At 40.9% G+C, this 22,184-nt stretch overlaps 1 protein-coding gene across 1 annotated transcript in view; it reads left to right on the forward strand.

The window, feature by feature from the left end:
* NCKAP5 (NCK associated protein 5) overlaps positions 1–22,184 on the forward strand; it is a gene marked incomplete at its 5' end in the record, with an annotated part of 361,891 nt that overhangs the window by 87,082 nt on the left and 252,625 nt on the right. Inside the window, one exon of the mRNA XM_084264849.1 lies at positions 18,506–18,583. Coding sequence (XP_084120975.1) covers positions 18,506–18,583 — 78 coding nt within the window. The remainder of the gene's footprint in view (positions 1–18,505; positions 18,584–22,184) is intronic.

The raw sequence follows: 22,184 nt of genomic DNA on the forward strand, positions 1-22,184 counted from the left end.
CAACACTTGGCTACATGTGACCATCTTTAACATGGTCCTTAACATAGTCCAACTTTGAAGACCCCTGCTTTGCATGGCAGGGTTCCACATGGTAACTCAGAGGTCCCTTTCAACCTAAATTATTTTCTTCTGTTCCCAAGGCTCACATACCTTTGTCTGAAATCCCTGGGCCTAGCCATTATCAGAAACAGGACCAATGGAGTAGGCAAAGAGGACTCAGTAAATCTCAGATATCTGTTAGGAAAAAAGATATAGATAAGATACAGAAGAAGGAAAAGTAGGAGTATAATTAGTATCTGAGTAAACAGATATTAGACATTTGTGGTCCAGTCAACATCGTTAAGATAAGGCAGATACTTTAAAAATGCCTATAAATATAGTTCACCATATGTAATGCTTCATATGAAAAAATTGCTTTTCAGTCAAGCTTGTACTTGCATGCTTTGTAAGAAATCAGAATATGGATAAAGATGTATTTTTCTTCCCAAACACCACAGTCAGATAGACAATGCCTCCTAAATGTGTTTAATTTATTTTAAATATTATTTAAATATGAACTATTTTTTTAATTTATGTCATGACCATTATTATTGTTTGGGATCATATGGCAGTAAAAATTGAGAACACCTTTACTACATGAAATGTAATAAAATACTGAGACTGCTGATCCTCTCCCTAGAAGTGATTGTAGATCCACTTCCCTAGATCGTAGGTATAAGTACATCAGTCATATTAGAAACTTCCCTTCATATTCAGTGTAATTCTTTTCTTATATGTAGTAATACATGTGCTCTTTCCAATTGAAGTCTTTATATGCAATTTTTTTTTTCACTTCTCTGGAAAAAAATAATCTAAATAGTAACAGATTCATCAGAAACAAACTTTGTGTATTAAAAGCTGCCATGTACCTATACACCCTGCCATGTGTGCATAGATTTATATGGATACATCTTGAGAGTTTGGTTCTTTTATTGCTTTTGGCCAAGTGCAAATGTAAATGTCTAGTTGTTTTTTTTCCCTCATTTAGATTATAGGACTTTTTCTGTTTGATAACAGGAGATTGCACAAAGAAATAACATCTGACAGTGTGTGAATAAAATACCTGTCCCTTTGTCAGACAGGTTTAGAGTCACATAAAAACACACAAAAGGAGTAGAAAACCCCCACACCAATGCAGGGAAGACATAAATCTTGTTTGAGTAAAACTGAAAAGTATAATCCAGCTCCTGGAATAAGGGGGGAGAATGTAATATTTTGAGGTGTCCTGTACAGGAACTAAAAGCACATCACTCACTTTTACTTTCCATTGATTAGACACAGTTACGGGAAAGGCGCTGGGGTTTGGCATCGTTCCCTGTGCTTAACAGGCGCCGAAGGTGACACCCAGGGGGATCCCAGCTGGGGTTCCAAGTGCCTAACCACTTACCCTGGCACAGAGTGGGATGTTTATATTTTTAAGCTCTAAAGCTCTACACAAATAGACCCAAGATTTAGCGAGGACACAATAATTGCTTTCCTCTCAACAGCAGGTGACATAGTTCCCACTGAGAAAAATATAATCCTGCTGCTTTTAGTCATAACAGGAGCAACAGGAGAAAAATAGAAGAGGAAGTGGGAAATGTCACCAGTCATGTCTTGGAAAAGCCATTTGCAAGCATGAGCAAGCCTCTAAGTACACAAAATTAAACCATTAATTGACAGATCTAAGGTATAGTTTATTATCCATGAGCTGCAAGCCCCCAGATGATATTATTTAAAACTTAACTGAAATTTTCCCAGTTCAGAGAATGGTGTGAACTCTTTAGTGTGCCTTTTCTTTGCTTTTTTTTGCCAAGGATAACACACCTCAGCTGAGCAGGGTGAATGTGTGTGTGCCCTGGGTAGTGTGAGTACAGACAGCAGTTTCCCAGGCTGGTCCAGAGGGAGACTGAGCACGGAAAGGGCTTTGATGCTGCTCTTCACACTGAGCAACACAGACTCATGCTGTCCTATCAATTTAATTGAGAGCAAAAATATTTCACCTCTCCTACTGGATATCTGAAGGTGATATCTGACTGCATCCCTTTCCCTGTCATTGTTCACACAGACCCTGAACCCGGAGCTCATTTCAAACTCAGTAGTGTCTTTAGACTCAGTTAGGCTGAAGTTCTCCTCCAACCTTGGAGTAGCCAAGATGGGAACGGTGCCTTCATATGTCAGCACATCTGGGCTCCACGTCTGACTGTCTCTCTGGGAGCTAATACATGCTGATGAAAATAATAATGATGGAAATTCATGGTAGAAATGGTGAAATCTAGCCTGATATTATAGTCTGGTGTCACTGGAATTGCAGTGCTATCCACTGGAAAGCAGCCTGGTTTGCAGACTTTCCCAAAGCTTTCATAGGATGCAAATAATTGTTATGGAACTACCTAGTGTTCTCATATAGATTATAAGTTAGTAAATACTTCTGGAGTTTGCAATCATGTTCGAGAATTTCCTCTTGGGAGATATTATTATGTGTCTCATATCTTTGGTGTGTGTAACCATTTTCAGGTAAAGCAGTTATAGCATATCAATGCTATAAATTAAAATTAGATGAGGAGGAAATTGTAAGATCTCCCTGGAGAATAGTGCATCATATTATTCCATCACTAAGCTACATTTATGATGTACTATATCTGTTAAGAGTTGAATGGTGCCTTTTTTAAAACAAAGGTTTTCCCCATAGCTAACTTACTTAATAATTACTGAGTTGTGTAAAGCATAAAACTGCCTTGATTAGTATCTTGGTGTGAGATTTGAAAGAAGCTCTAATCAGGGGCTTTTTAGGAGACAAATAATCTGAAGATCTTTTTCATCAACATGTAAAAGATAAAACAATTCAGTATGGCTTGAGATCTATCAGCTGATAGGTACTAGTGTAGGCAGTAAAATCTGTCAAACAGCAAAAAGCACTTGTTGCTGAGAGGTTGCTAGAGCTGGCTGCATAATTCTCTTTTGGGAAGGGCCTCTCCAGCATTCGGGACAGTAAGATTAAGTCACTGGGTCCTAACTGAGTACACGCTTCCTGAATGAGCTTATTTGTTGTACATGTGCGTGCGAGTGCACATAATGCACATAAATACTTGGCATGTTTCTGCTGCCAGGTTAGGGAGGTGGATGAAATCAGACTCAGGGGCTGGAAGGACTGAGGACATCTTGCTTTCAGCCATGGGCTTGCCAGAATGACTCAGAGGACAGGAACTTGTTCAAGTGACTCAGTTTCCCCCGGCACGGAGATCAGTCCAATCATCTCTCTGAAGTTCTGCACTCTGTTGGCCTGCAAAGTTTTGCAGTCTGAAATGGCAGGCTCATCTGCCTTGTCTTAATCCTCCCCTTGCCCCATATTTACTTTGTGGCTAGACAGATCCCTCATATTCAGCATGTCCTTCTGGCCTCAGGCATCTGATGCGTGAATGCAGAGTAACGCAAGGGGGAATTCAGCTATCCACAGAACTAATTGTGCCTTTCAAATATGTACAGAGGAGAGGTTTTTTTTACCTTATGTGGCATGAATGCAAGTATCAAAGGAAGGGTAGTTATATGCTGAGATTCTGTGCTCTACCCCTCTCAGAAAAAGGAAAGCAAAGCTGTTGGATTTGTAGGAAGGAGTGAGGAGACAGATTTCAAAATTTACCCAAAGTCTAGAGGCATTTCAGAAATCATCAAGGGAGCAGAATGAGCACATTCTCACTAAAATCTTGGTAGGTGCATATCTGTATCTTCAGATGTTTCAATGCCCCATGTAATCCCATGCTGGTTTGACGCCTTTGTGATTCTTTCAGCAACTGGAGTGACACAGGCAAGAGGGGCTGGACTGACAGAGCCAGGCTGTACCAAGCTCTGAGATATGCTTCTTAAAGGAAGCACTGCAGGGTTGGGCATAATCTGAAAGACTCTCCCGAGCATCCTCACCAGGAGACACTACAGCAGGAGAACTCCTTGGGATGCCAGGTCTGGGGCATTTGTAGAGAGGCTGTTTTAGCCACCTCCCAGGTGCATAGATGGGGGCAGCTTCTATTCCTTCACTGCTACTGCAAAAAACTTTTGGACAAACAATTTTATTTAACAAGACCTGGAATTATAAAGGATGCTTGGAAGAAAGGGAGGTGAGACAAGAGGAATGTCTCTGCTTGCCACCCAAACTTTTCAGTACTTCCCTACAAGTGTCCAGCCATGAGGCTTTGAGCCATCTCCCTGCTGGAAGTGCTTGCTGTGCTTTCATGGTGTGCCACGTCCCCACATCCAAACTGTGAGTTTGTGACTCTGGACTTTGTGACAAAATGTCCCACATGACCAGAGGATAGTACTACTGTGCAGTGAGGATGCTTGGCTTCCAGGCAGAAACAGTTGGAAGGGAGAAGAGCAGAAAGGTTGTTATTCAGTGTGAGGGCTTTTTCTTTCAGAGGGGGATTGCTGAACCACACATGATATGCATTTACAGGGAAGTAATTTGAAAGCTTTATACTGACTAGCTTGCTTTTGTTCTTAAAGCTTTTGTAGATGATTTATGAAAAGTGTTATTTCTATTACTCAGGCATATGAAAAGAAGCAAATTATCTTATTACATTATGTGGACAGTCAAAAGAAGAGTTAAATGGACCATACGACTTTCTCTTAAAACATTAATTTTCTTGTGTTGTCTTTAATTTCCTTGATAATGAAATGTTCACAATAGCCACTGGGTATTACTGTATGAAAGATAAATTAGATTGTTCCCATTAGATGTAAATCCTCTCCTAGACTTGTCATCAGGATATGATTATTGTAAATTTCTCTATACATGTGAAATGCCAATCCCTGAAAACATTTCCTGTTGGAAAACAAGAGATTTTCAGTCTTTTCATTTAAATACTGTCAATTTGATGGCTATGGAAATGCTTTTTAAATGAATGATTAAGGACTGTATCTAAAGTTTTAAAATTGCTTTTCCTCCCCTGAATAAGTTTAATTCTGCAGCATCAATGAGACTTGCAGACGATCAGCACTTTTCACAGTGAGGCCGTGCAAGGTTACATGAGTATGCCTGGGTGGGTACAACGGTTCAGTTATGACTACCTTGATGTCTGCAACACCTTAACCCCATACTTAGGTGGTAGGCTGCTGCTTCTTCCATGGGAGAAGTGCGATCTGAGAAGTTCCTACCATTTCTGCAGACTTCCCATGGGGGCTGCCCACCTGCAAGACCTGTCCCACTGTGGCTGTCTGTACTGCCCGCCACTGCCTAACCTGTGAGACAGGGCACAGCCTTCACAGCTGATCACCCTTTTCCATAATAATATCTATGAAATACATGTTAGTGTAGGTGATTGACATTTGGAAGGGGACACATACTTAATTCCTTAGCACATTGGGCTGGAATCTCAAAGTTTCTTAAGGGTGGTGGGGTTTTTTTATCCCATGATTTAATATAAGCTCAATATTTCCAATCTAGACTATGCATGCAAACATCTTAAGGTTTGTGGAAACTAATCTAAATCATCAGCCCCTGTGAGGATCGTACAATAAATTGCCAGTGATTCATGCATGGAGCACCTACACAGTTCCCAGGCAGTATTTCAACCCTTCTGTTGTATATAAATTATTGCCACCAGTTTTGAATAGGCAGAAACATGAGATGCTTAACAACTGCTAGATGATAGCAAGAGGTCAGTATGTATCAGAGTGTTTATGTAAAATAATTAACATCCCCAAATGAATTTATCTTTTTTTCCTTTAAACCAGTGTTTAAAAATCCTTTTGTCCCATTACTCCAAGATCCCCCATTAAGAGTAGACTGAAAAAACTGATCACATCATGTATGTCTTGTCTGTCTTCATTCTGCACTGAGATGCCCATCAGGGTCGACACAACTCCAGTGGGAGCTGACCCCTAACACCCTTACACATGGGAAATGGGATGTCACCTTTGTGTGAAAAAAGATGCTTTTAGGTACAGAATTGACATGCATTTTGTTTTAATTCGTCCTCTGTGTCTTAGACCAGTGAGAACCAAGGCTTCTGCAGGAAACTCTGTGTCATAGAATCATAGAATCGTAGAGTGGTTTGGGCTGGAAGGGACCTTAAAGATCATCAAGTTCCAACCCCTTGGCCATGGGCAGGGACACCTTCACTAGCCTAGGCTGCTCAAAGCCCCATCCAACCTGGCCTTGAACATTGACAGGGAGGGGCCATCCACCACCTCCCAGGGCAACCTGTGCCAGGGCCTCACCACCTTCCTAGTGAAGAATATCCTAATATCCAAGCTAAATCTACCCCCTTCCAATCTAAAACCATTCCCCCTCCTCCTATCACTACATGCCCTTCTAAACAGTCTCTGCATGTGTCTGTTTCCCGCAAGAGACACGCGGTATGTAAGCATCACGCAGGCGGCAGTGGAGCAGAAGGTAGGCTGACGTGACTCATCGCTTGTTGCCATAGATTTTCCAGCTGATCATGATAAAGATCTTTAAAATGTAATTCAGTTAAATATTGTAAAGAACTTTTCCAGGAAGTCACAGTTAATGAGAAGAATGAAATTGGCAGAAATTTAAAGGTTTATGCGTATGTTCTTGCTGCTAATTCACATTAAGTTCTCTGTGGATTGAAAGATTCATGGTTAAGAAGCACGGACAGCCAAGTATTTTACCTGCTACATAAAATTAAGAGGATTTTTAAAATTCTATTTCTGAATGCTAACTGGCAAGGTAGTGTATAAAACAAAAAGCTATCGTGTAATCTGAATTGTCACTATATATCCTGCATAGCAGCCAACAATGAGTAGTTATCTAAACAAGTATTTTCAAGCCTCTCATGCTTTGTGTCTGCTTCAGTCTTATTTGAATAAACAGAATGTTTTGCAGCAACTGTAACTAATATCTCCAGGCACAGAACATTTGAGGTGGATCTGCAATTCAGTGCAGCAATATTCAACTGCAGAAAAATTATTAGCTTTAACCTGGAGCTAAATTACAGCTTTGATTTCACTCATACAGCATCGTACCTGTGAATTCCAACGTGCTGAATGAAATTAAGGGTTCATTTTAATTTCTGTGAAAAGGAAATAGATTCTCTTTAAATTGAGTAGTGCCATTATATTTGTTTAGCATCTGGTACACGTGGCATACTGAAGTTGCAAGCCTGCAGAAGACAAAACATTAATAACATGCTACACCTCTTATAAAAGCACAAGATAATAATGATTATTAATACAATTCTTATATGCAGGAATTGAAGGGGGAGTTCTTTGCTTTGTTTGGAGCATAAGTGAGGAGAAAACCCTACCAATTTCTACTTTATGAAAACCTTTATGTTTTGCTCTGTTACTCCTACATGTTAAACTCAACAATTTCCATCCACATTCTCCCAAGTGCATCATCTCCTGCTCCACTCCTGACTGCAGGTCAATAAAGGCTGTCCCCCAAGATCCTTTCTCCATGCATCACAGCTGCTCCAGGAGCTGGACTCCTGTTCTTGGCTTTCCATCAAAGCAACGTGTTATACTCACCTCCTTGGGCAGTAGAGCCTGCTGCATGGCTGCTTGCAACATGCCTGTCACTGAGGCCATGAGAAGAGCTGGAGCACTGTGCTCACACAAAAATTGATGCCTGCAGGGACCTGCACCCCAGCAGCACTCTGTTGTGCCATTTTGCACCCCATTTAGCCCACGTGCACTCCTATCTTGCGATGCATCTAGTTGCATTACTGCCCCTGACTGGTGTGTGTGTCTCTGAGTGTTTGTAGCATTTGTGGGGGCAGCAGGGCTGGAGTTGCAGCCTCATAGGAGACGGTGCTTGCAGTGCTTTTGTGCTTCCTGTTCCACACAGAATTTACTTCGGCTTAAGTATTTAATGGTCCTACAAAACAGAAATCCATGCCTGTATGCTGTTTGCTGACACAGATGTTGCAGTTCTTACTCTCTTTCTGGGACTTTACTGAGGTTCTGCTTACAGCTTACCATTAAGTGAAACATTTTCCTTCCACTAAATCCACTTTCGCTAAATCCCTGATATACTTAAAAGTTTATCTCCAGCCAGTATCACATGATTCTGTCTAGCCTATACACACCACTTAGGAAATGCCAAACTTCTTATTCTTAACCCCCCCCCAACCCCTGGAAGTCAGGTTATGCGGCGTGCCCGCCTGTCCTGCCCTGGGACTGTGAGCTCCGCTTACAAGCGGCGACAGTCGGTGGCTGTCAGAGAGCTGTGGCGGCTGGGAACAGAGCTCCTCCCGGGAAACCCGCCTGGCAGAGCTGTCAGGGAAGGTTAGCTTCCTCACATGCATTCAGCTGGAGCGTTACCCACAAGGAAATACATTGAGATTTGCACAAATAGATACAAGTAGGGCCAGTCCTGCTGCATTTGGAATGTTTTTATTTTACTGAATGTTTCATGGAAATTTGTGGGAATTTTGATTGAAGAAAGGGTTGTGATTTGGGCAACAGTACAACTGCTTCATGCCTTAGCCTCCCCTGTGTCCTATAATCAATCAATACCCTAAGTTGAACCAGCTGCAAGCCCTGGTAATGACGGCTGACAATAACTGTGCTTCAGGTAGAGCAATGAGCTGACAGCTCTCCAGCCAGCACGGCTGATGGTTTTATTTATAAGCCTATAAAAATGCAAAGGGATATTGGTGTGTTAGCTTCAGAATTGTTTCTTTTTTTTTCTCTAGACAAACACAAAGTGACAAAGTAAACCAATGAACTGGGGATGGTTTGGAGCATAATTATTTGCATATTTTCCAGCATTTACCTGTGTGTGTATGTTTGTGTTATCAAATAGATGAGATGGATGGATATATGTCAGGGTAGTTCCACTGTGTACCAGGGAGAGGCAGAGGGATAGAAGCAGCTTCTGAGGTTACTTGAGTGTTGCTACATTTTTAATGCAGAGATTATTTTTTTCTTGAATATAAACTGCAAGAAGAGCCACTGAAACAGAGAATAATTTCCAAAATGTGCCATAACAAGTTCCCTCCTCTGTCTGAAAATGTTGGGGGCTAAAGCAGAGCGTGCTGGCAGGGGGACAAAAGAGAGATGGCAAGAGGGACCGAGTGAGACCCATCTGGAAAGGAGGTCTCAGCTTCTGGGGCTACACATTGCATTCTCTCTGCTCATCTCGTTTCTGTTTTCTGTCCATACAGACCCTAAAGACTCTGTAATTTGGGTTTTCTAGGCCCCAGATTACCCTGGTACTTAGAGCAAGGAGTCAAAGCTGGAAATCCTCAGAACTTTTTCTCACTGTTTTGCCCACTGATGCTTGGAAGAAATGAAAATGGTAGAAAACTTCTGGTCCTGATGTATTTGGGGTTGGTCCTGATGTGTTTGGGGTTGGTCCCGATGTATTTGGGGTTGGTCCTGATGTACCTGGGGTTAGGATGAATGATAGTGGTTATTCCAAATGAGTTAACAAGTCTGATACATACCAAGAATGGAACATGTTTATCTGTGCATCCCAAATGCCTGTAGTAACCTTAGGAATAGATTTCCCCAATTTGGCAGTAGATCCCATGAATGGTTTTCTACCCTTGTTAAAACTCCTCGTCTTCTTCAGTGTGAAGCACATGCAAGAGCCATATGTCTACACAAGTCAAATGTCTCCAACCAGCAGTTCTTCTGCGTGTTAGGGTTGATTTATATTCATAAAAAAGATCCAAGAAATGATTCAGAAACTGTAATTACCTGGTAATGTCAGGAATTGATTAATTAAATGCTCCAATGTTTACTCTGTGTCCTTATGGCTGCTAACATTTCTGGGCATTTTCATACAGCATCAGTGTCTTTGCTGGGTGAAGTTTATTAATGTAAATTGGATTTGACATAAACAAGACTACAGTTAATTATTTCATGTAAATATGCACATTGTGTAGCAGCAAACTCATAAAATCTGCACATCTTTTTGCACTCGTTTGTCTTGACTCTGAACGTCTGGTTTATCTATATAACAAATTCCTATTGCCCTTTTCATTTGTGGAATTTCTGGGCTCTAAACAGTTCTGTCATTCTGACACCTCCTTAACTCACACGTGGTCATCAATAAATTTGAGCCACTGGGAACTGTCACATGTAACCACTGTGCTGCTTCACTTTGGATGCTCCTTTTGTATTTCACTGTATAGAGATGTTTTATACTGACAGAGGACCAGACCTTTCCATATGCTGAGGTATCAGGGAGAGCAGCCCCAAACCTGCCCAGGAGACATGGTCAGGGCACTGTGATGCAACATGCTTGTCCACATCTGTTCCTCTTCCTGGAAAAAAGGCAGGGTTTTCCCATTTCCTGCTGAAATCACTGGCTGCTGCAGTTGCCTGGTTATTCTTTTATGTTTGGGGCAGTTTAGAGGCTCAAGGAGTTCTCAGTGCTCATCCTTCCTCAGGGAATAGTGCAGCCCGTATTCCACATCATCACCTGTGTCTGCTGCAGTTCCTGCTCCCTGCCTGTCGCTCCATATCAGGCCCTGTGTATATCTCTGATGTTCTATGAAGCTCTTAACTGGTGTTAAAAGCTCCATAGCTTTGAGAACATCTAATAAATTCAAACTCTTCTGGCATCATATCCTTTTCTAGTTCAAAATTATTCTAGTAAATTCCAGGTAGGTTTTGTATTTGCTTTTACTGATTTCTACTTCTTTCAGGGAAAGAATTTCAGCTAAAAATAGCATGGGATTGCCTGTTGGACAAAGTGTCCAGTTTCCTTTACCCAGCCAAACAGAACTGTTGACTCAGTATTTAGCAGAAATAGCCTGTCATTTGAATAGTGACTTTTGGTCCCAAGGAATGCTAAATTTTTGGACTGTAAGGTATTTGTACCAAAAAATCTGTTCTAGCTGTGTTCACTGTACTTACTCCTGCTGTCCTCTTTTCTAGTTATGGTTATCTCTTCCTCTTGTATTTCATCCACCTGCTTGGCTTGACTTCACTCCCTGCTATCTTCCTTTATATCCTATCTTATTTTGAAACATACTCCATTCTGTCAAATAAGCTGTCCTGATTCCAGCCAGGCCAGAGTGAACCTCCCCAGGCAGCCAGCACAGGTGAGCTGAGTCAGCACAGGTGAGCTGAGTCAGCCCAGGTGAGCTGTTTCCACACCACCTGACATCCCTCCCCCATAAAAGGGGCTGGTCAGGGAGGGGTGTTCCTGGTGCTTTTAGGGCAGTCTGAACATGGCTGGGGCATTAGGTTGGTCCTCTGTGGTGCCCTCTGTTATCATCAGGTTGGTAAGGTGCTCTGTGTTGTTACTTGGTGTGAGTGAAATTTGCTGTGGGCTGTTACTGTTCCCCTTTCATGGTCTTTTTGTCAGAAAACTGTCCTTATCCCAACCCATGAAGGTTCCATCTCCTCTCCTCTGTGAGTGGTGTGTGGTGCTCAGCCGCTTATTGGGGTTGAACCCCCACATAAGCAGGTATATTTGAATGAATCCTGCTTTGAAATAATCTGTCCAAGTGTGTATTTTCTGTAAAATATAATTTTAATCTATCTGTTTGATCTTAGGATTTATTCTAATGATCCCCTATTTTTTCCTGGGACTCTGTTTCATTACCCTAAATGAAGACAGTCATACTCTTTTATAAAATGACATTTGTCCTTTAACTCAGTTGCTACTTAATACATTAACTAGCTTGCAAGTTAGCTGTTGGAGTATTAAACTGACGTGAGATCCAGTACAGTGGCTTCACCACTGCTGGGGATTTTAGAGAGCTCTGGGCATCTGCTGGAGCTTCTCCTTTCTTTTCCCCTTCATCCTAAAGGCTTGGGTTACAGACATGCAGCCTCTAAATGACATTGCAACCATTTCTGTGGCCTCTGCTTTGTCATCTGGTTCTGGTGAAGAATCTGGGCACTGAGAATTCACATACCTTTGAAGCTGTGTGCTCTTGCTAGAGGAGAGCAGGCATTCCTTACAAGGAAAGGTCTTACAGAGATGATACAACACTGTATTACTATGAATTTTGTAGCATCCTCTGTGATAGCAACACTCACTTGTATCAAAGCCTGAATTTAGCACAGCCATACTGATTCAGTCAAGCTGAAAACTGCTCTGCTATATTTCTGCCTGAATGTGTCCTTAGTCTGCTCTTCAGAAAGCTGAAACATATGGTTTTGTCTTTTTAGTTTCACTCCTTAGCATCATGGGGTAGCACCTGGGAAGCTCTGGGATTCTCTCCTTCATCCCAGTACTGAAATACTTCACTGATGTACTGCATATGTATTTTAGTGTAATTAATCTCAGTTAGGTTGACTTTTAACTTTTTCAGACTGCAAGTCCAGCATCCTTCTACCTGCTGTGACTGATCCTTCAGGCCAAGGCTGGGTTGTGTAACTGACCTGTAAAACCACTGTAACCCTTAAAGTGTGATTAACCCAAACTAGCCAGGCACCTGGAAATCTGAAGGGTGCTGGTGGTTTTCACCAAATCTGTTCTTATCTTTCTAGCTACAGTCTACTAAGCCAGGGAAGAGCCCCTGCAGAATACCTGTCTGCATGTGCCTGCCTCAGCAATGAGATTTCATTGTAGAAAATCTCTCTGGAAAACAGGGGGCTTCATAAGCTGTTGGAAGAAAATGTAAAGCTACAGCTTTCTCTGTGGCCCTGTGTGGGAAGAACATGAAAGCTGGGTGTCACTGAGCAGCAGAGTAGCCATGGTGTTGCCCTAGGGCTTGTGCTTCTTTGGGGACAAACTGGCAAAAGTTCAAATGCAGTGGGGCTGGGGATGCCAGCTGTGAATGTGAGTAGTGTTCCTCTGTGAGCTGTCCCTGCATCCCTGTATTTGGAGTGCATGGGGTGCAGAGTCTGTCCATTAGCTAACGAGCTTGTGCTATTTCAGGCTTTATTAACCTCTGCTGTCCTCTGTGGATAGTGCCATTTAATAGGGTGCAGAGTGGAAGCCAAGCAGCAGGAAAACCCAGCTGATTTTTTATGAAAACAACTGGCTTCAGATGAGCCAGTAAATCAGTTTTAATCACTGCAGCTGAGATGTAATATGAACTGTTCACTGAGGCTTAAGTGATTTTGAACAATTAAGAAATTTGCTCAACATATTTATTAAAATGATCATTACTGTTTTTCCCATAATGGTGTAATTCCATGGTATGTGCATGAGGGCTCTTGCCAGCCTTCTGCTCCTCTGCAGATGCTCTAAATGTACCTTTCATGCCAGTTGTTAATAAAACTGACAATTAAAATAACATGTTGAAATCAGGTAGGAGAACAATAAATCAACAATAATGTCAGTTTTAAAATATCTTTTCTTAGGCTGCCAGTTTAGCTTTTATTGCTATTTAGCACCAAAGGTGAGCAGTCTAGCCAGGTGTAGTATTGAAGGCAGTGACAAAGATCTCATGCAAAGAGGTTCTATCTTTTTTTATGCTTGATTTATTGTAGGGTGCAGCTGAGTAATGTGTAGCAGACAGCTCAATCAAATCCTCAACTGTAATGCTTTCAGACATAGGAAAATCATAGTCCAGAGAAGAGTATATATATATATGAAAAAACACACTTGGACTGCTGGAAAAAAGCCTATTTTCCATCAAAGGTTTATGCAGCAGGATGATAACAAAAATAAATGTTTTACAAAAGTTATAATATTCTCTGAAGGCATTCTCCCTAGATCTGAAGCTTTACCCCAAGGCACTCTTCCAAGATCTCTCAGAGACGACTTGTGTCTCTGTGCTTAGTGTAACAGCTTAGATCTCCCCCTCACAGGTCAATCCCATCTGCTTTTTGCTTTGCTAACATCATTGCCTAATTGCAGCAGTCTGCTGTTTGGCTGCAGACAGCTTTGTTGTTGTTTGCTTGCTAATAACCCTTCCCTGTGAAAACATGACTTTCTGTGTTGTAACAGAGGATGGTGGGCTCTCTGTAGTTCCCCTGTCTCCAGGGCTGGATGGCTCCAGAAACTCACAGGAACTGCTCTCTACCTTTATCAGGTTGTTCCTTTGGTGGTGTTCTCTACCAGGAGCGGTGTTAGGTGTGCCAGAGGGAGAAAGGGACCCTTTGGGCTCTGCAGGGCTGAGGATGACTTCACTTCCCAGGCCTGCTCCAAAACTGGCCTGTGGGAAGAGGTGAGCTGTCCTGTTTCCTGCACAGCCCTGGCATGGTGTCTCACCTGTGTGCCCCGCTGCACTGGGAGCCTCTTCAGGACAGCCAAAGCAGTGGCAGGCAGGGCAGCTGCTGTGTCCCCACATGCCCAGCTGAGGAGTGTGGGTGTAGGAGTCAGAGGTGTGAGGCCAGCCCCAGGAGCTGGGGTGTGACAGCCGCAGGTTGGCCCAGTCCCACTGTGATGCTGGCCACCTCCCAGTGACCGCTGCCCAGTAACAGCTCCAAAGCACATGCTTAACTTTTAGCACATGAGTAGCCCTATTGAATTAAGTACGTAATCAAGTGATTTGCAGGATCAAGGACTGTATCCTTAATCCTTTGCACATAGTGCTAAGCTCATTAAACTCTCTTTGATACCAAGCTGTGCAAGTTCCTTAAGAGAGGCAGGGACTACGTGCTATTTCTTTAGCTTAAATTTATCACCTCCAGCTTCCAGCAAGGGACTCCTGTGTTATAAGCCAAAGGTTGCCCTCAGGGTTTGCTCTGTAACAATGGATGGGAAAATGTTCTGTCTGCTGTATAATTTTTGATACCCTGCCCAGCACAACAACATGGATATGCCAGAACAAATACCCACGTAACCAACTGAAATACCGAACAGTAGATCCCAGGCCTCAGTGAAGGCAATTCATTTCCTCCTTCCCCTTTTTCCTGACAGCTGTCCAGCTAACAAAGGAAAGGGGGGGGGGAACCCAAAATAATTAAACTTTACAAACCTAGATATTTATTTCTGTCAGAAGATAGTTGGGTATATTTCTAGGCTTGTGCTTCAGCTCAAAACAGTGACAATTCTGGTACAGTAAGTCTCTAATGCTCTCTAAATTAGATGAGCTGGTATGAGACATTTGCATACCAACTCCTCCTGGATGCCAGAGTCTACACAGCTGTTAAAAAGATTTTATACTGCGTTTAAACTTATTACAGATGGGTTTTTTACCTTAGAACAGTGCAGTTATATGCTATCACAGGCAGATGGATGGAGGAGTGAAATCCTAGCTGGAAGCTAAGTAAATGAGAAGAAAGGGGATGGTTTTCACTCATTATTGTTAAAAGGATTTTAAAATGTCACTTTAAAAAAAAAATCATGGGTTCCTAATAACCCTACAGGTTGGGAGAAATTGCTGAAGGTCCAAGTGAGGCTCAAAGCAGGGGGGCCATTGCAGCTCAGGCTGCCCAGGTCTCACCCCACCGTGAATGATGGTATGATGGCGATTCCAGAGGTGCTGTGTAAGGTCAGATGTATGAAGATACACTACTTTGGACTCTCCAGATTCAAAATACTCCATGATTTTAAATTTGCTGGCTTGGCCTTACACAACCTTTCCCCCTCCTGCTTTGCAGGTGCTCAGCCTTTCCATAGCAAAGAGAGAGCAGGCAGAACTGAGATCTGCTTCTGAAGCCCCAGGGCCACAGTGCTTTCACAGCCTTCCTCTCCTATGTGATTGATCAGTCTTATTAGTATCTAGTATAAGCACCAGTCATGTCTACTTAAATGATTCTTACTCAGTTATTGGATCTTGTCTCTGTTTTCATAAGGAAAAGGTATTTTTCTTCTGTACCTGTCAGTCTGCTGGATTTCCCTTCTAATAATGCAAACTCCTGAAGACATATGCTCCCATCAGAAAGTGACGCTCCATGTAATTTTTCAGACCCGATAGCTGTGCTGCCCAAAGCCTACATGGTGCATGTGTTCATATTAGAGCTCCAAGGAACCTACAAAATACTTGTATTACTCCTCTGTGATCTATTAGGATGGGAAAAGTGCTGGTACTTTACTAACCAGTACACAGAGTCTTTGTGCAAAAGTATGATGACTGCAGTTGGGTTTTTTCCAGATCTGTTGCTGAATGTGTGAAATTATTCTAAATCCCAGAGTTGCTCTAAATCTCAGTCTGCTGTTCATCATTTGCTTCACGTTGACAAAATGCTATTACTGGGTTCTGATCCAGGGTTTGCAGAATTGGGCTCATTGGGATAGCTGGTAACAGAAAAGAGCAGAAACCTGGGCTTGGGAACAGAGACCTTGTCTGAGGCAGATGGCTTGCTTGGACACAGCTGGCACGTGAATGCACCACAGCAGCATAGAAGAAAGGGGGGCACTTCTAATCACAATATTCCTATCAAATCACAGATATTTTTTTTTAACATCACTTTTGCACAGTGACAGATTCTATACTCCTGAGTTGCAGGTTTTCAAAAAGAAATAGCATAATATTTCTGATTTGCCACAGGAAAAACTTAACAAGGCAGCAGTCATCCAGGATAAACACATTGCTTGCTTTTCCCCTCTTGTCTTTTTTCCTAGACAATTTTTGGAGAAAATTGCTTCAGAATGAGTTTTTTATATTATCATGGCAGAATTATGCAGAACAGAAATGCTGATCCTATCCTTGCCTGTAGGGCAAAGCGCGCTGATGAATAAATCAGGAATATTGTTTAATATTACATTAAAAAGATATAAAGGTATTAATACTAATTTATACCGGGTTCATGGTAGTAAAAAAATTAAGTAAAAAAAGCAGCTTGTTCTAAAGCATGCAGTACTGCAACTAATAATCATTATACTCTTGTACAGTATATTTTTTTCTGAACTGTAATCTACGTGCATTGAAGAATTACTTTACTTGTATTGGCTTAGAGGAAGCTTGCTGCTTAACTGGTATGGTGGACTCCAAGTAAAATTCAACTCACTTGAGTAAGAGGGAGAGTAAGAGCCAGTTGATGCTGAAGCCAGAGTCTAATCTACACAGCAGTGGTATATAAAAGCTAAAAAGGTCATGGGATTTCTCAGGATTTACCTTATTTAATGTTTTCTGGAAGTAACATCTATAAGATACATTTATCTACAGCAGTTAGATTAAAATTTAAACTTGGGGCAACCAGAGTTTAATGGGAAGTTTCATAATACCCAAAGGTTTTCAGGCAACATGGTTTTAACAGGATACAGCCAAGATGCATCTGCACAGGCTCCAGCTGAGCAATGTCGTACTCTCCCTCCCTGTCTGTGCCAGGGACCATTTCTTTGTGTCACAGTAGCCTTTGAGGAACCACTCTCTCGATCAGAAAAAGGGAATAACTACTGTGGGCAGAAACACAGAAGCACTTGGAACAATTCCATTCCTGAAAAACAAATATGTACCTTTATATATAATTTTTTATCATTAAAATCATCTAACACTTGTTTTCACCTTGAGAAGACACAATGATGTACTGTCCCTGTGGTAGCTATCTCATATTCCTGGTCATGAAAATAAATGGCTCAGAAGAACCAACTCCTTTGCAACAAAAATCCATATTTGTAGACAAAATAAATAATAACAGTACAGAAACAAGTCCTAATCTAAACGAAAAGCCAACAAAGTGGTTTTGTGATGAGTCCAAAGCTAAAAGAGTGGAGCTATAAAAGCAGAGCTTTTGTGTCCTGAAAGTGAAGATGGATTCTTTTCCATACAGTACTCCAGTGCGTGTCATTTCCTGAAGTAGGGGGTTTGAAACATATTTTTTCTTTGCTGAGATATTTCAAGAGAGTTATATTATTACTGATAGGTTTTCAGAATAATAGGAACGTGGCTGTGTTGGTACTGTTGTCATATGAATACATCATAATATATCACATGTTATTCTGTGGGCTCATTCTGAAATATTTTCTATAAATAATATTGAAGTTGCCTTCTTCCTGGAAATGAAATGGTATATTTCTATTACTGATGTATTCCTCTGCTGAGAATAAACAACATCTCTTTGCATTGAGTTTAAAGAACAGGCTTCAATAAGAAAATCTGAATTGTTGTTCTGATCGTGATTATTTATCAGAAATTCTGTCTAGACACAAATACAGTAGCTTTCATATAGGTGACACTGCAAGTTATAGCATCTGCAAAAGTTGAACTGGAAAATTATATAGGAGCTGAGTTATAGTATCATTTTAAAATAGGATACATGCTATAATAATTTTCATATCATCCATGAAATAAATATTTGAGTCAAATATTCAGTCTGCTTTGATTTATACCTAAAGTAAACAAAATGTGCACCACAACAGTGACTGCACTGTGGGGATGTTATTTTTCAGTCTGGATCTGGGAAAGATAATTCTGGGCTTAGAATGTGGATATGTATTTATACGTACTCTAATTTATGTGTGCTGGTTGCATATCCTGACTGCCTTTTGTCTTCCCCTCTAATCTCTGAAAAGTGTATTAGGCTCTTGCCCTGTTCACTTTCTATGAATCTAAATTTGGCTTTAATCTAGATTTTTACATCACTCTGGTTTCTGTGTGTGTGGGCTAACCTTGGGTGCAAAGCTAAAGCGGATTCCACAAACTGACTCTGTCTGAGTTCTACTCAACACCTTAGAAATGCTTTGAACATTGAAAAACTAACCTTTTAATCATTTTTCATTTAGGAATACATGGACTCCAACAAGTACATCGAGCATTTAGTGACTCAGCTGGAAGAACAACGCTGGAATTTATGGAGGCAAGTAGTATGCATGTATATATTTATGTTGCTGGTTTGGAAAAAATACTGCACTCCATAGTTCTCATTTGTGAGCTCAAACATATGAGAGGGTATTCAGTTTCTCCATTCTCTAATTCTCTGCAGACTAGCAAATCTTACCTTAGTGAAGTAAGTAGGGCATCACACACAAGCTGAATCTTGCCTTTGCTAGTCACAGCAGTTACACACACAAGTTTCCTCATGTTCACTCTCCTAAGCAGTGGGTGCTAACTCTACTTCAGGTGCTTTTCATTGGACTGAATTTAAGAGATGGTCTTTTATTCTTGAGTGTATGTGTTTTCACTGAATGGTGCACAAACTGTACCCAAAAAAACCACCACAGCAACGTGAGTCAGTGAGAGTTTTGAAGCTAAAATTTAGTTTTAAAATTCTGCTGTGTTCTTGATAGTTCAGAGTTTCGATTTCTTTCTTCATGTCACTCAATGCAGGTTGCCCAGACATAGCTCTGGTTTGAGCAAACCAGTGATTCCCATGTGCTGGTGTGTAGTTAATGGGCATTTCCACTCTGCTGTACAGCAGATGTGATAAATGCAGGAGCACTTCTGTAGATGTCTTCAGTCTCTGCATCTCTCTGGCTGTAGGACCTTGCAGCCTTCCATGCATTTGTCTGGTCTGTCATCTACTCGCGGGTAGAGGTCATCAGCTCTCCTAAAAAAAGGGCTCACCATGTTCCAGTCACAGCTTCCTCTCTACAACAGCAGTTTTATTATATATTGTACTTCAGTGGTTTTGCTGCTGTGTTGCTGTGGATGCCTTCATTAGGTAGGATTAGAGGCTGTGCATTGTTTGTATCTTTCTAAAATTTATCGTGGCCTTCATAACTGACAAGGTGGTAAAAATGTTACAGGTTGGGATTTCAGCAGCACTGTTCTCTAGCTGCTCTGATGAGAAATGGTAAAAATTGCCAAGGAATTACCTAATCTTCAGAAGTCTCACACCCATAATGAGTTAATTATCTCTTGATGACTTTTAAATTAATTCTTCCAGACTTTTAATTTGTCTAGAATTGTTATTATCACAGCTGCTCTAAAGATCTGTGCGATAGCACTATGCAGTATTTGATTTTACTTTCTATTTTATTAAGTATTTAGTATCTATTTATTAAATACTTATTAGGTCAGGTTTTTTATAGCTACCAGCTAAATTCCTCTCTGGAATAACATTTAATACAGAAGAAATGGCATAATACCAGTGATGAAACTCATTCAATGTTCCCAGACATGTATTTTTTTTGATGTAATATTTAACTTTTTTCCTAAGGTGTATGAGTGGTGACGATCTTTATTAACACATATTCAAATATAAAGTAATCTTCAGAGAAGAACTTAATTTTCAAAGATTAAAACCTGATTCACCTTAGCTCTGATCAAGGAAGAAATAAAGATCTGCTGGTTTTTCAGCTGAATGCCTCTCGGCTGCCAGGAAAGTAGCTTTGCATGACAGTGCTAGTTGGCATTCACCTCACCAACTTCCTGGCCCATAGGATATAGAGTTGTATTACAGCATTTACAGAATACAGCCTTTATGAAATGAACTTCATCTTATTGATAGGCAAAACTCAGAATGTTTCTGTAAAATTCCTGCTTTCCAAGTATACAAGATAAGTGGCACCAAAAAAACCCTTGAAGTTTACTTTTAAGATTACAGAATTTGGGAGATAATTTTTGTAAGAGTGAAGGTGATTGAGAACATGTGTGGCTGACACTACCATGGTTAAATATAAATGAATAATAAAATATTAAGAGGAAAAAGTCTTTGAAAAGGAGCAATGGTAGTGACTTTATTATGAACAGAGATTCAGATATGTTCTGAAAATTCTGTGGGTTTGGAAAACTGAGGATGGTAACTTATGTTAAACATTAATTTATTTTTAATATTCTTTTCATGGGGTATTGGCATAAAAAGCTAAGACTTACAATGAGCACTACCAGAGAAATCCTTCTGGTTTTGCCGCTCCTCTTTGAACACTTGATTTCTCTCCTCTAAATCTCTACCATGTTTCATGGTGAGGATTATGCTAATAGCTCGCACTAGGCAGGGGCAGTACTAGGCTGTCTATAGCCAGACAGATGTCCTAATAAATCAGCATAGCCCTCTTCTCAGACTTCATTATGCTCTTGATTTGTGACTACCACAATTTTAACCTAGTGGGTCACTGGGCGCTGAACCTGACATTGACCGATAACCCCCACTTTACTCTAGGCCAGCTAATAAAAAGGACAGACACAAATTCTGACCGTTTAGCTCCTTCAGCCTCAGCTACAGCTGGGACAGATTTATAGTGGCCAGGCAGAGGCAGAGGAGACTAAAGCCGATGTCATGGTGCGCATATCAATTGTACATTTCCTTTACATTTCCACACGTACAATGGGTTCCTAAAAGACATGTGGGGGCAAAAATTTCTTTTCATTTTGGGGGATGACTGTTTATACACAGCATTAGCATCTGCTGTGGAACATTTATTGCTGTAATTGCCATCCCAGGAGGACTGACCATGGTCAGGTCACGGTTTATAGCTTTCTACGAAAATAGACCTCTAGCAGCCTGGCTTCAGATGTTCTGTTCTTTAAAACCTTTACGACGTAGAATGAAGGTACCTCACTAGTATCTGGAGATGCAGACACTTTTTTAAACACAGCTTTTCTTACCCTGAACATTTTAAGATAGTGTTTTCCACCTGAAGCATGACGAAAGCAATAGCAGTGTTTCCCTCATTTGTCATGTTTTGAATGAAATGAATTTATCCAATGTGGGAGACTTGAAGCTAAAATAAACAGTTTTAAAATTCAGCTGTAGTCATGATAGTGCAGAATTGTTATTTCTTCTCTATTTGACCCTTGCTGATGTAACTCACCAACATTTATCAGTATGGTGCTGCACAGTAGTCACTGTGCATCTCAGTGTATCAGTTTGAACCAGAACACTGCATTATTTTAGATTGTTGTGCCTCAGCCTGTATAGAAGTAACTTTAAACAGGGCAGAATTGTGGGGATCCCCACAGTGGTGTTTCTCACATTGTTGTTTAATGCTGTAACTAATGTGTATTACTATGTATAATTTTTATTGCACATGGACAATCAACGTGAGAAGCAGAAATCTGCTCCCACAGTCTTTACTAATTGACCTTGACAGTAGATCATAATGTCCAACTTTTGACAAGTAGATCAGTGACAGCAATTACTAGTTCCCTTAACAGAAGAAAGACTTTGTATTTCAGCATGGGATGCTTGCCTAAATATGCAGGGGTCAGACCTTGTTCTTAAGACCTTTCAAGGGACTTTTATTATTGGTGCCACTTGAACCAGGAGCAAACCTTTAGTCTCTCTTGATGAAAGTATCAAGATATCCTGTGTTTCAGACATGACAATCATAACATGAATGAAGGATTGACAACACCTTATTGTGGTAATGAAAAACACAGAGAGGGAGGGCCACAAATGGGCATGAGGACCCCAAAACAGTTCTCCAATACTGTGTTTTAAAAACACTTTGTTGAATAGGTTTGTCATACTTTGATCACCAGCATTAGCGTGCTTCTATGTTCCTGGGCTTAGTGCTTCTA

The sequence above is a fragment of the Gallinula chloropus genome, assembly GCF_964237585.1.
Source record: "Gallinula chloropus genome assembly, chromosome: 5".
In the NCBI taxonomy this organism is placed as follows: Eukaryota; Metazoa; Chordata; class Aves; order Gruiformes; family Rallidae; genus Gallinula; species Gallinula chloropus.